We start from the raw sequence: 12,500 nt of genomic DNA, 5'->3' as shown, positions 1-12,500 counted from the left end.
CAATGAATTTTTTCAACTTGAAGTGATTCTATTTCATTCTATTACTCCATCTAGATGTGATTTTGGGGTTGAATGTACGTAATATTACTTATCAATTAACCATCAGTAGTAAATACCATCAAGAATATTACATAAATAAAAAAGTGCAATGATTTAATGAGCCATAGTAATATATGAAAAAGAACAAAGCTAATCGAAGGATAAATATGGGTATGGCAACAGGATTTAAAGCTGAATTTTTCGCGAAAGATAGAAACTTAATTTGGCTGGAAAAGAGGACTAAGACTTGGACTATGCATTTCATGCTCCCTGATATTGTGGTTCTTGGACTAGTGTACTAGTATCACACAAATGTGTCTTTGTCTCAGTTCAGTATGATCTATGAAAATTTCTGATGTTGGTGCACTATGTATATGATGATCCAATGTCAAGGGGAATTTAAGGTGAAATGTAGAAAGATTTGAAAGAAAAAATTCTTATTTTCCTTCCTATTTCTTTCCTTTTCTCCTAAACAAACAAGAATTACTTTCCAACATTTCTCTTCCCTTCCTTTCATTTCCTCGCCTTCCCCTTTCTTTTTTTTTTCTTTTCTCTCCAAAATTGTTATCCAAATATAGTGAAAGCGATGCACACAATGTAAATGTATGGAGGAACTATACATTGAAATGTACTAAATTTCTTAATACTCTTGTCTCGATTAACTAGCGCAGCCGCAAAATGGATGGTACTTCTTTGTGTCTATATATCAGTGAGTGCCGATCATTATTTTACAACTCATTTCTTGTTAATCTTGTTCTAAATTGATCTGCTATTCCACATCTTATGTTCCTTGATATTTCATTTTTCAATTTGCTTTCTAATTTTGTGCAACAGATTTGCTGCATGTATTATCAAGCGTACCGAGAGAACTTAATTTTATCGAGCATACTAGTGACATCGGGTGGAAAGAGTATGTGGCACTCATCTTATCTTCGGTGCGTATACTCTCCAGAGGTTCTTGAATCAGAGTGAATATGTTCTTGTTTTTGACAGGTTCCAGAGAGCAAGACCTATTTTAATTGACCCCGGTTTCTACAGCTCTCAAAAATCCGATGTCTTTTGGGTACCTGAAAAACGAGGCCTACCTACCGCATTCAAATTATACACAGGTATTATACATCGGTTTGAAACTCAATATATTGACTGATCTTCGAGAATGAAGATCTCAAAAATTAAATTTCTCATCAGGTTCTGCTTGGATGATGCTTTCTCGGCCTTTTGTTGAGTACTGCATATGGGGTTGGGATAACCTTCCTAGGACCGTTCTTATGTACTATGCCAATTTTCTTTCCTCGCCTGAAGGGTATTTCCATACTGTAATCTGCAATGTTGAGGAGTTCAAGAACACAACAGTGAATCACGACCTTCATTTCATTTCATGGGATAATCCTCCGAAACAACACCCACATTTTCTAACATTTGAAGATTACGACAGAATGGTGAACAGCAACGCACCCTTTGCAAGGAAGTTCGGCAGAAAGGAAGCAGTACTGGATAAGATCGACTCTGAGCTTCTACGAAGCAATGCCAACGGATTTGTGCATGGAAAATGGTTGGTGACGGAAAATGAGAATGATACTGTCGGTTCATTGTCGTTTAGAGTTATAAATAACACTTCTGAAATTCAGCCTGGTCCTGGTGCCAATAGGCTCAAATCTTTTGTCGAAAAACTTTTATCTAAAGAAAATTTTCATCCAAGGCAATGCACCTTGGTTAAATTATGATTAGTCTGCCATTTCACAGGGGATTCTCGAACAAATTGATGCATAGAAAGAAATAAAGAAGCAGCCATAGAGTTGGTACTTGGGTGAATCAGAGATATGTATACTGGTTAGTTCACTTGACATGCTTTGTTCTTGGGTTAGATTCTGAGATACAAAATCAGTTGATCAAACTTTGTATATGGGCTGATTTATTAGTATGTTTCTGTGAATCTCGGTTTGATCCGTATAATATGGTTCATACTTCAACTCCCCGATTCTAAAGAATTGATCAAATTTGAGCATGTACGAGAAGCCCAAAATTTAGGTCTGTGGGTAGATTAGATACGCAAACTGACAACTCTTCTCGCCCTACCTCATATATGGCCAACATGAGCACGAGTCATGATGACAAGAACGTTGTCATCTTGTCCCGCTGGTTCCAGGAGTTGAAATCGTTGCGCTTCTCGTTATCATGTTATAGGAAACTAGGTAGTTACTCATGTCATACATGGAATCATTTGCATTTTGTATTTTAAAAAGTATTGTATTAATATAAAAACAAAAAACAAAATAGGACAATAAAACGAGTATATATTAATATTATACACTGAAAAGTTTCTAAATAATTTTGATCCCATTGTTGTAAATAATTATTTTCTAAATAATTAAAAAATGTATATGAACAACAAAATAATTGGAAGAAGTAATTTGTTATTTATAATATAATAATTGTCATGAAACTATGAAAAGCAAAGTAAATTAACAACATTATACGGAAAATTAGTAAAACTCTTACACCAAAAACAAAGATGAGAAACATGAATTGAATAGATTTTTGTATAAAAAATACATAACATAATAATAAGTCATATGTCACATATTTAAAATATCATAGCGGCTCGTTTGGTAATAGGTATTAAATAGTGGGTATAATGATGAAAAGTTAGTGGGTATCAAATAGTGGGTATAATGATCACACTTTCATTACATGGGTACCATGAAAATTTACACTACAAATCATTATTATTACCCTCAATTAGTACGGTTACCAAATAGGTCGTAAATGTTAGAAAACACTTCCTTGAAGACAACATTTTATGTCAAATAACTTTAGTTTTACATTATCATTTTAAAATATTAAAATCTTCCGTCCTTTTCTACTCGTCACGCGTGGCACAACCACATAAATTTGACCATGGCTAAAAATAGGCTCTAGACAAATATTCCTTGGTGTGACAAAGATTGACCTTGACTCTTAGCAAAACAAATAGTTATAGGAAATATTCTTCTTTCTAAATTGACTGGAAGATGTGCAGAATCAAAAGGTGTAAGAGTAATTTGTGGAATAAAGACCATGTCTCCCTTATTACATCTAGTGAGAATCATAGCCTCTAACAATATTCCAAAGCAACATGATTGGCATGCCCGTCTTCAGCATACTAGAACAACTAATTGTGCTTAAAAATTCAATTAAGAATGCATCAGTATGTTGGTTCTCAAAACTATTAGTTTTATTGATTGAATCCGAGCTCAAGTAAACCTTCCCTCACTAGGTATTAACGGCAATACATAATCATTAACTGTAGCAACAATATCATTTTTGCGAGCTAAGATAGCTCTATCATTAAAATGATACTATCACTTAATACATCTATTAGATTAGGATATATGCTACGAACGATTGATGCAATAGGATCTTCTACATCCTTAATCAAAATATCATCTAGGATGTCAATTACAACTTCACCATCATTAAGTTCCCCGATTTTACGATCACCAAGTTTAAGTATCCAGTCTACATATTCGCGAGTTTCATCAGCATCACTTACGCCAATTTGAAGCCTCATTATTTTTGTTAATCGCAACACATTACATGAGTTTCATAAATATGGCGAACTGATTCCTACAAATACGATCTTGTTAAGTTCCTTCGGTATGACGAAAATCATATGATGAAAATCACCACCAAATACAATGACTTTACCTCTAAAAGGGAAATCTATATGGAGAACATTCGCATCACGTAGTGCATCCTGCATACTCTTCTCAAAGCTTCAGACAATAATAGTTTACCATTGGCACTTGATGTGCTCGTTTTTAGAGCACATTTATCTCCTTATTGTAGTGTCGAGTCTCGCGTTTTAGAATGGTTTTTACACACTTTACACATGATTTTACCTTGTTCTTGTCTCCATGGTGTTTTGAGGTAATTTCGGGTATTTTCGGAGAGTTCAAGGTATTTTACGTTGTGTATGAGACTTAGATGCTTTGATCGAAGATTAGACACGCGTACCGAAGCTTTCCCAAGCATTCCAAGTCTTCCTCAAGGTCCTTGCAAAGTTTGGAAGGCACCCAAAGCTTCAAAAGACGAAAAAGGCCATGTAGATAACCATTCAGCCATTGATACACCATTCGGGCGAATGGGCATTCATTCGGGCGAACCACACTTTGATTTGAGCGAATGGCTGCAAAACCCTATGGAAATGTGCCTAGACTTGCTGGAAACCTCGAATGGAGCCCCATTCGGTTGAATGGGTGCCCATTTGGGTGAGTATACCTCCAATTCGGCCGAATTCAAGCGCAGACTGCGCGATTTCTTTTCTTCGCAAACCAAACTCCGAGGGCTTTTAGGGCATTTTACCCCTTTTGTTTCTTAGCTTATAAATACCCCTCATTTCTGTAAAAGAGAAATGCCTAGTTTGGGTGCCTTTGTGCCTCATTTTAGAACATCAAACCCTTTAATGCTTACTCTAGTTTTTGCCCTAGTATAGATTTATAGTTCTTTATTTATGCTTTCATCTACTTTCATGTCACTTCATTTATGTAAGTTTATTTCTTTAATGCTTTTATTTCTTTATTGCCTTTCTCTATTACTTTCTTCTATTACTTTCCTTTAATGCTTTCATTTAATGCTTTCTTAGTTTAGATAAAATGCTTTCATGTTCTTCAATTCCTTTAATGCTTTCCTTTTTTATTGCTTTTATCTCTAGTATATTACAGTAGATCCTTTAGGGGTTTTAGGTTAGAGAAACCCTAGGTTTGGTCTTGTCATCAATGTTTAGGATTAGGGTTAAGGTTGATGATGGTTGTTGATAGATATTCGATTCGAACCTTGTCCTGCCACTCCTAGAGAGACATAGGGCGATTATAGGTCGTTCGTGTGGTTTATAGGGTCACCAACTTCCTCTCGATATCTAGAGTGTCTTGATTGATTATCGTTCGAACTCCCTTAACCTAGCTTATCTTTATTTCCAATAGACCATCCTAGGGTGGACATAGTCTAGTCCCCGCTTGTCTTTCATTGTTGAGTTTCCCTTTTTATACTTGTTATTAGTTAAGTTCACCTACCAACCAACCTTCCATATAACCTTCGCACACCAAGTCTTTAGTCTAGCATCCCTTATCCTTGTGGTTCGACCCCCAACTTACCATTACACTCTTGTAGTAGTATCAGGGTGATTATAAATATTGTTTTTATAACTTGGTTCTTAGCATTAACGTCGTGCTAGAAATCGGTTATCAAAATGGCGCCATTGCCCGGTACAAGGCGTTTGTTTAGATTTTAGTTTTGGTGTGCTTTGTGAATAGCTTTTATTTCTAAAATTTTTGTTTTTCTTTATGGTTTTCTATCCCTTGCATCAATACAAGCATGAATCTTTTTGGAGATTCTTTGTTAGATATGGGGATTCTCTCCCTCATGAGCATAATGTTGAACAATGGCAAATTTGCCTTGACCTTTATGGGGGTTTGAATAGTGAGACTAGGGAATTAGTGGATGATGTTTACTCAAGCGCACTCCTCGACCAAACCCCAATTCTATGTCTAAATTTCTTTAGATAGTTGGCTAAGGACGACTTTAAGAAAGAATATCCCGGTTACCCTCCCCTTAAGGTTCCACTAGCATACCCTTTTATCGATTACACATATGGTGATACACCAATAGGGGATGAGTTGGAGGGAACGTGGAGTGTTAACCAATTGATAAGGGCTTTTAAGGAGAGACTAGAGACCCATGACCACCTTCTGTCCATGGCGTTAGACCACGACTTAGACTCCTCTTGCTCTGTTGCTTACTTGCCTCCTTTTCCTGATGATCAACTTATGGATGAGTTTTATGATGATATGTACAATTGGGAGGAGTTTACATTCCCCACATTCTTGCATCATGACTCTCCCGTTCGTTGTGTTGAAGCACCACCTACCGGTGAGGTTCTCGTTGAGGTGCCTTATGCACTTCACCATGATGAAACCCTCACATATGTGCATGATCATCTAGCTAGTGAACCCAATGACTTAGAGGTAGATATGCCCTTGATTGAGGAGTCTCAACTGCATACCCTTAGTGTGCCTTCTGATGAGTCTCACCCTACACCTCCTAGTCATTGTGAGATGCTTCCCATCGCTCTCCATCATGCTCAACTTGATGCATGTGATGCCTTGCCGCTTGTTTCCCTCCCCCCTCCCTTTGTTCGCTTTTCCTTCGGCTTTTCATCTTGTTATGAAAAGTCAATCTTTGTTCTGATTCTTTTTTTCTTCTTCCTTCTCTCCCTCTTCCACTCCCTAACTTCTGCTGTTGTGAGGAGTGAGTTTGACAAACTCCTCTGAAGTTTGACTCACTATGTAGTGAGTTAGGTCTAGCTAAAGACCTTAAAGAAGCGCTTGTTGGGAGGCAACCCAATTGTAAATATTAGTTTTTGTTTCATTTTTGTTCTCTTTCATTGCATTGCATTTTGCTAGTCAGTGCTCACGTTTGGTTTGTAGTGTTGTTTGTTAGAACTTGCAGATCCAAACGACCATTAGCATTGACCCTCGACAAGGTTTGTTTGCGATTGATTTGATGAAGTTGAGAGGGTCCATGCTAACGGTCCCGAGAGGGCGAGAAAGAGGAGAAAGGAGGCTCAAAAGAGCAATACATCAAAAATGAAGAATATAGCTTCACCCTGGCTTAGGGGAGGCAATCACTCAAGCCTCAAGCTTCTTGCCTCCACTTCTTCCAAGGTGCGGAGAATTCTTAAACCACTTTGATGCTGGTGATGGTAATGCTAGGAGTGAAAGCCTTCCTAGCTTAAGTATGACCTTCTTCCCTCTTTACTATTGGCTAGTTTTTGTTTGTGTTGGGTATTGTGACAATCTTGTTGACCTCTGTTTTAAACGTTTCATCTTTCCCTTCTCTCTCCTTTGCTAGAGACTAGCAAAGGTTTGGCTTGGGGGAGAGTCGGTCAACCCTATTGTCATCATTATCCATTTGTTTGTGCATTTAGTGTCATTTAGGTCTAGGTTAGTGCATGGCATGTATTATTTTGTATATATTTTACATGTTCACCTTGCATTCATGACGTACTGTTTATATTGCATATTCTTTCTTTGTTTTTCTGTTTTCAATAAAAATGTTTTGAGTTGTGAAACTAGCATGCAAGCTCCTAGTGTGTACATCTGTGGTCTTATGCATACTCATATTTTCCTAGCCCTGTGCCTGTTTTAGGACCCAGTGTCTGACTATCTTCGACATAGGTTGGGGGATCTTGGTTTGCTTGGTTGGTGGCTTGGATGACTACCTTTAGAAGCACATTTCGAATAGCCTGTGAGGATTGAGCCTTTTTGGACTCTTTTCGAGTTCCATTCATTTTGAGTGCTAGTTAGGGGGTCTAAGTATTGTGTCTGTTCTCCTCCAGCATAGTCTGCTTTTCCTAGGGCCAGGGATGATAACACGTTTGTTAGATTTGAACTAAATAGCCAAATAGCCTACCATGAACGTAAATTGACTTTAGGTTTAGCCAAGTTCTTGCTTTTACCTTTTCTTTTGTAGCCACGCTATTTAACCTCCACATGAGCCAAATGTTCCCTCTTTTTACCCAGAGGATAGCTTAGTTATAGTGGGGTTGTTGTGTGTTACAGTGGTTATTGGGCTTTTGGTTATGATATTGGTTGTTGGTTTTGTATGACTCTATTCATTTTTATCCAGCTCATGTTGTTTCTCCCTTCATCCTCTCATGCTTATTATAGAGATTATTCATACATGTTCTATAAGTAACGAGACCTCCCTCTTGTTCTTCATCGAGATTTGCACATATGTATTTATTTGAGTGAGGAGGTTATTATTTCATTTGGGAGATGAGCTTGGAAACACATGTTGTGATGAAATTAAAATTTTTTTTTTTGATGGTGTTTGATGATGGAGATCATTGTGCTTACATGAGGTTTTTGAGTAAATATAGTTGTTGGATATAGTGTTTATTGGTTTGTCATGAGATGTTTGTGCCTGTTGTGTTTAGGGTCACTTGCTATCTTCTACTTAGCGCCATATTCCTAAATATATCCCACCTTGACCTTAAGCCAACGTTACAACCCTTCGCTAACCTGTTCGACTTGGTCTGATTAGTTTGTTCTGTGCTGGAGTTAGATATGAAACAATCCCCATGATTTACCCATATTAGGTGTTTGATTCCCGACTTATCTTTAGTCGGATGATTATGAGCAAAACACGAACCATAATCAAGCACATGAGCGTCATTGCATATTTCTCACATCTTTCAAGAAATAACCCGGGGAGCGTAGACTTGTGACCACTCTAGGTAGTGGGTGGCATAGCCTGTGTTGTAGAATCATAGCCTCTAACAATATTCCAAAGCAACATGATTGGCATGCCCGTCTTCAGAATACTAGAACAACTAATTGTGTTTAAAAATTACACTAAGAATACATCAGTATGTTGGTTCACAAAACTATTAGTTTTATTGATTGAATCCGAGCTCAAGTAAACCTTCTCCTCACTAGGTATTAACGGCAATACATAATCATTAACTGTAGCAACAATATCATTTTTGCGAGCTAAGATAGCTCTATCATGGAAAATGATACTATCACTTAATACATCTATTAGATTAGGATATGTGCTACGAACGGTTGATGCAATAGGATCTTCTACATCCTTAATCAAAATATCATCTAGGATGTCGATTACAACTTCACCATCATTAGGTTCCCCGATTTTACGATCACCAAGTTTAAGTATCCAGTCTACATATTCGCGAGTTTCATCAGCATCACTTACGCCAATTTGAAGCCCCATTTTTTTTTGTTAATCGCAACACTTTACATGAGTTTCATAAATATGGCGAACTGATTCCTACAAATATGATCTTATTAAGTTCCTTCGGTATGACGAAAAGCATATGATGAAAATCACCACCAAATACAATGACTTTACCTCTAAAAGGGAAATCTATATGGAGAACATTCGCATCACGTAGTGCATCCTGCATACTCTTCTCAAAGCTTCAGACAATAATAGTTCACCATTGGCACTTGATGTGCTCGTTTTTAGAGCACATTTATCTCCTTATTGTAGTGTCGAGTCGCGTGTTTTGGAATGGGTTTTACACACTTTACACATGATTTTACCTTGTTCTTGTTTCCATGGTGTTTTGAGGTAATTTCGGGTATTTTCGGAGACTTCAAGGTATTTTACGTTGTGTACGAGACTTAGATGCTTTGATCGAAGATTAGACACGCGTACCGAAGCTTTCCCAAGCATTACAAGTCTTCCTCAAGGTCCCCATAAAGTCTGAAAGGCACCCAAAGCTTCAAAAGACGAAAAAAGGCCATGTAGATAACCATTCAGCCGAATTGATGCACCATTCGGGCGAATTGGCATTGATTCAGGCGAACCACACTTTTATTCGGGCGAATGGCTGCAAAACCCCATGGAACTGTGCCTAGACTTGCTGGAAACCCCGAATGGAGCCCCATTCTGGCGAATGTACCTCTAATTCGGCCAAACTCAAGCCCTAGACTGCATGATTTCTTTTCTTCGCAAACAAAACTCCAAGGGCTTTTAGGGCATTTTACCCCTTTTGTTTCTTAGCTTATAAATACCCCTCATTTCTGTAAAAGAGGGATGCCTAATTTGGATGTCTTTGTGCCTCATTTTAGAACATCAAACCCTTTAATGCTTACTCTAGTTTTTGCCCTAGTATAGATTTGTAGTTCTTTATTTATGCTTTCATCTACTTTCATGTCACTTAATTTATGCAAGTTTATTTCTTTAATGCTTTGATGTCTTTATTGCCTTCCTCTATTGCTTTCCTTTAATGCTTTCATTTAATGCTTTCTTAGTTTAGATAAAATGCTTTCATGCTCTTCAATTCCTTTAATGCTTTCCTTGTTTATTGCTTTTATCTCTAGTATGTTACAGTAGTTTCTTTAGGGGTTTTAGGTTGGAGAAACCCTAGGTTTGGTCTTGTCTTCAATGTTTAGGATTAAGGTTGAGGTTGATGATGGTTGTTGATATATATACGTTTCGAACCTTGTCCTGCCACTCCTTGAGAGACATAGGGTGATTATAGGTCGTTCGTGTGGTTTATTGGGTCACCAACTTCCTCTCGATATCTAGAGTGTCTTGATTGATTATCGTTCGAACTCCCTTGACCTAGCTTATCTTTATTTCCAATAGACCATCCTAGGGTGGACATAGTCTAGTCCCCGCTTGTCTTTCATTGTTGAGTTTCCCTTTTTATACTTGTTATTAGTTACATTCACCTACCAACCAACCTTCCATATAACCTTCCCACACCAAGTCTTTAGTCTAGCATCCCTTGTCCTTGTGGTTCGACCCCGACTTACCATTACACTCGTTGTAGTAGTATCAGGGTGATTATAAATATTGTTTGGATAACTTGGTTCTTAGTATTAACGACGTGCTAGAAATTGGTTATCAACACTTCATCTCAAATTATCAGCTTGATTTTTTCTAAGAGTTCAATCAAGTCACTACCAAGTCGCATACCTTGAGATATCGAATCTTAATCAACATTCAAAAAATGTCGAATCTAGAAAGGATTATTCTTCCCATCAGATGTAGAAGCAATGCATTACCATTGGAAGCAACAAGTAGCACAATATCTCCCATTGAACAAATAGCAACATATCATGTTCGCTACATGAAAGTTTTTCCTATCCCACCCTAATCATATAGGAAAAATATACCTCTTATATCAAGTGCAATTGCTCTTATAATCCCAACATATATGTTTTCTACTCATTTGTTAGACATGAATAGAGTGTGCTTACATTGTCTAGTAAGATCTTCTCTATCTCAACTAAGCAATAACTTTTTAGCTCGAGTTTTGTAAGCTGGAAATTTGTTAGTACAAATATTTAAAAATGTTACTATTGTGAATTTAATACTCCTGTTTTTTAGTAAACAAAAAAATATAAGGATGATTTTTATTACCATGCATTCCTAAAATTCTTTATTATCTATGCAGAACATCTTCTAAATTAACTCTTTGTCATGAATAACATCGCAAATAATTTTCGTAGCTGATATCCAGTAGTCCACAAGCTTGCCTATAAAGTTCCATCAACATACTCCTTGTCATTATCAAGCAACCCAATTACATAGCAAGCATCTTTAAATGTACAGCAACTCTCCTGAGAGGCAGTCTTTATAAGAGACGGCTCTCCAAACCCAGCCCAACAACTAAAAAAATAGAGAAAAACTTAAACACTAACTTGCACTTTTGAACATATTTAAACTTGGTGTTATAATTTACTAAAGTTGGTGTTATAACCTATTGAAGTCGATGTTATAACCTATTGAAGTTGGTATTTGAAGTTGACGTTGTAACCTATTGAATTGTTGATTTAACCTTAAGTTGTTAACCTATTGAAGTTGGTGTTATATAACCTATTGAAGTTGGTATTTGAAGTTAGCGTTTTAACCTATAAAACTATTATTTTAACTCAAAGTTGTTAACCTATAGAAGTTGGTATTATAACCTATTACAGTTGGTCTTTTAACCTATTAGAATTGGTGTTTTAACCTATTATAGTTGGTTAACACACAACTTTAAAAATCAACTTCAACAGGTTAAAATACCAACTTTATTAGGTTAAATTGCCAACTTTAACAGGTTATAATACCAAATTCAATTGGTCAACAACTTAACGTTAAAACAACAATTTTATAGGTTAAAACGTCAATTCCAAACACCAACTTTAATAGGTTATAACACCGACTAGAAATATATTACACAACTCGCGTTTGTTTTGTATTTAGTTGTTTTTTTTTAAATAGTGGGTCAACCCACTTGAGACGCATCTTTTATAAAGACCGTCTCAAGTAAGAGTTAGTGTTAAATGTAATATATAAAACTCCATTCACAGTCCTAATATCTTCGAAACACATTGGACCTTTTACGTAGTTAAGCAACATTCTCAGATAGTACCTCTCTCCATTGTCTGGGTATGCGTGGTAATTCGCTGAATTGGAAATCTTGTTTGGAGAGCGCACCACTCACATTCCATCTTCTTCCACATACATATATTTCCTCGGATATTCAAACTACCTTAGTTCTCTAACATCTAGAGACTTTGCAATGCATTTCATCCAAACTAAAAACATTGATTGATCAACCTAAGTCTTGTTGACACCCTCATCAATTGATTTATCTTCATTGAAAATAACAGTTTGTTTGTTAGGCAAGTGGAAACTCCGTGAACAGTCACATTATTAATTTAACAACGCCAACTAAGAAAAATTAAGTGCATATTAGAGATCTGAAATTAGTATTGATTTTTTAATAAATATAATATGTCTAGTTGAAGAGTTGGAGTTAAGTCTTAAAGGTCAAGGACCCAAAGTTGGAACCACTTCTAAATACACTTAGGAGCTTATGTGGGAGGTTACGAAAAATTTATATAAGCTTAAAGTCGAGGTATATTACATATGGTGATTTCAAAGGATTTAAGAACAAG

At 36.6% G+C, this 12,500-nt stretch overlaps 2 protein-coding genes across 2 annotated transcripts in view; one reads left to right on the top strand and one right to left on the bottom strand.

Moving 5' to 3' along the window:
* LOC130828836 (beta-glucuronosyltransferase GlcAT14B-like) overlaps positions 1 to 2,394 on the top strand; it is a 4,096-nt gene extending 1,702 nt beyond the window's left edge. Inside the window, exons 2-4 of the mRNA XM_057694848.1 lie at positions 874 to 949; positions 1,033 to 1,148; positions 1,228 to 2,394. Of these exons, the coding sequence (XP_057550831.1) occupies positions 874 to 949; positions 1,033 to 1,148; positions 1,228 to 1,763 (728 nt within the window). The 3' untranslated portion in view covers positions 1,764 to 2,394. The remainder of the gene's footprint in view (positions 1 to 873; positions 950 to 1,032; positions 1,149 to 1,227) is intronic.
* Positions 2,395 to 8,249: 5,855 nt separating this feature from the next.
* Positions 8,250 to 8,811, bottom strand: LOC130828608 (uncharacterized). Its single transcript, XM_057694573.1, has 2 exons — positions 8,432 to 8,811; positions 8,250 to 8,331 (listed from the first exon to the last, which is right to left on the bottom strand). Exons 1-2 carry the CDS (start codon positions 8,809 to 8,811, stop codon positions 8,250 to 8,252), a joined length of 462 nt encoding a protein of 153 aa, XP_057550556.1.
* Between the last annotated feature and the right edge of the window lie 3,689 nt (positions 8,812 to 12,500).

The sequence above is a fragment of the Amaranthus tricolor genome, chromosome 12, assembly GCF_026212465.1.
Source record: "Amaranthus tricolor cultivar Red isolate AtriRed21 chromosome 12, ASM2621246v1, whole genome shotgun sequence".
In the NCBI taxonomy this organism is placed as follows: domain Eukaryota; kingdom Viridiplantae; phylum Streptophyta; class Magnoliopsida; order Caryophyllales; family Amaranthaceae; genus Amaranthus; species Amaranthus tricolor.
This window is presented reverse-complemented; position numbering and strand designations above follow the sequence as displayed.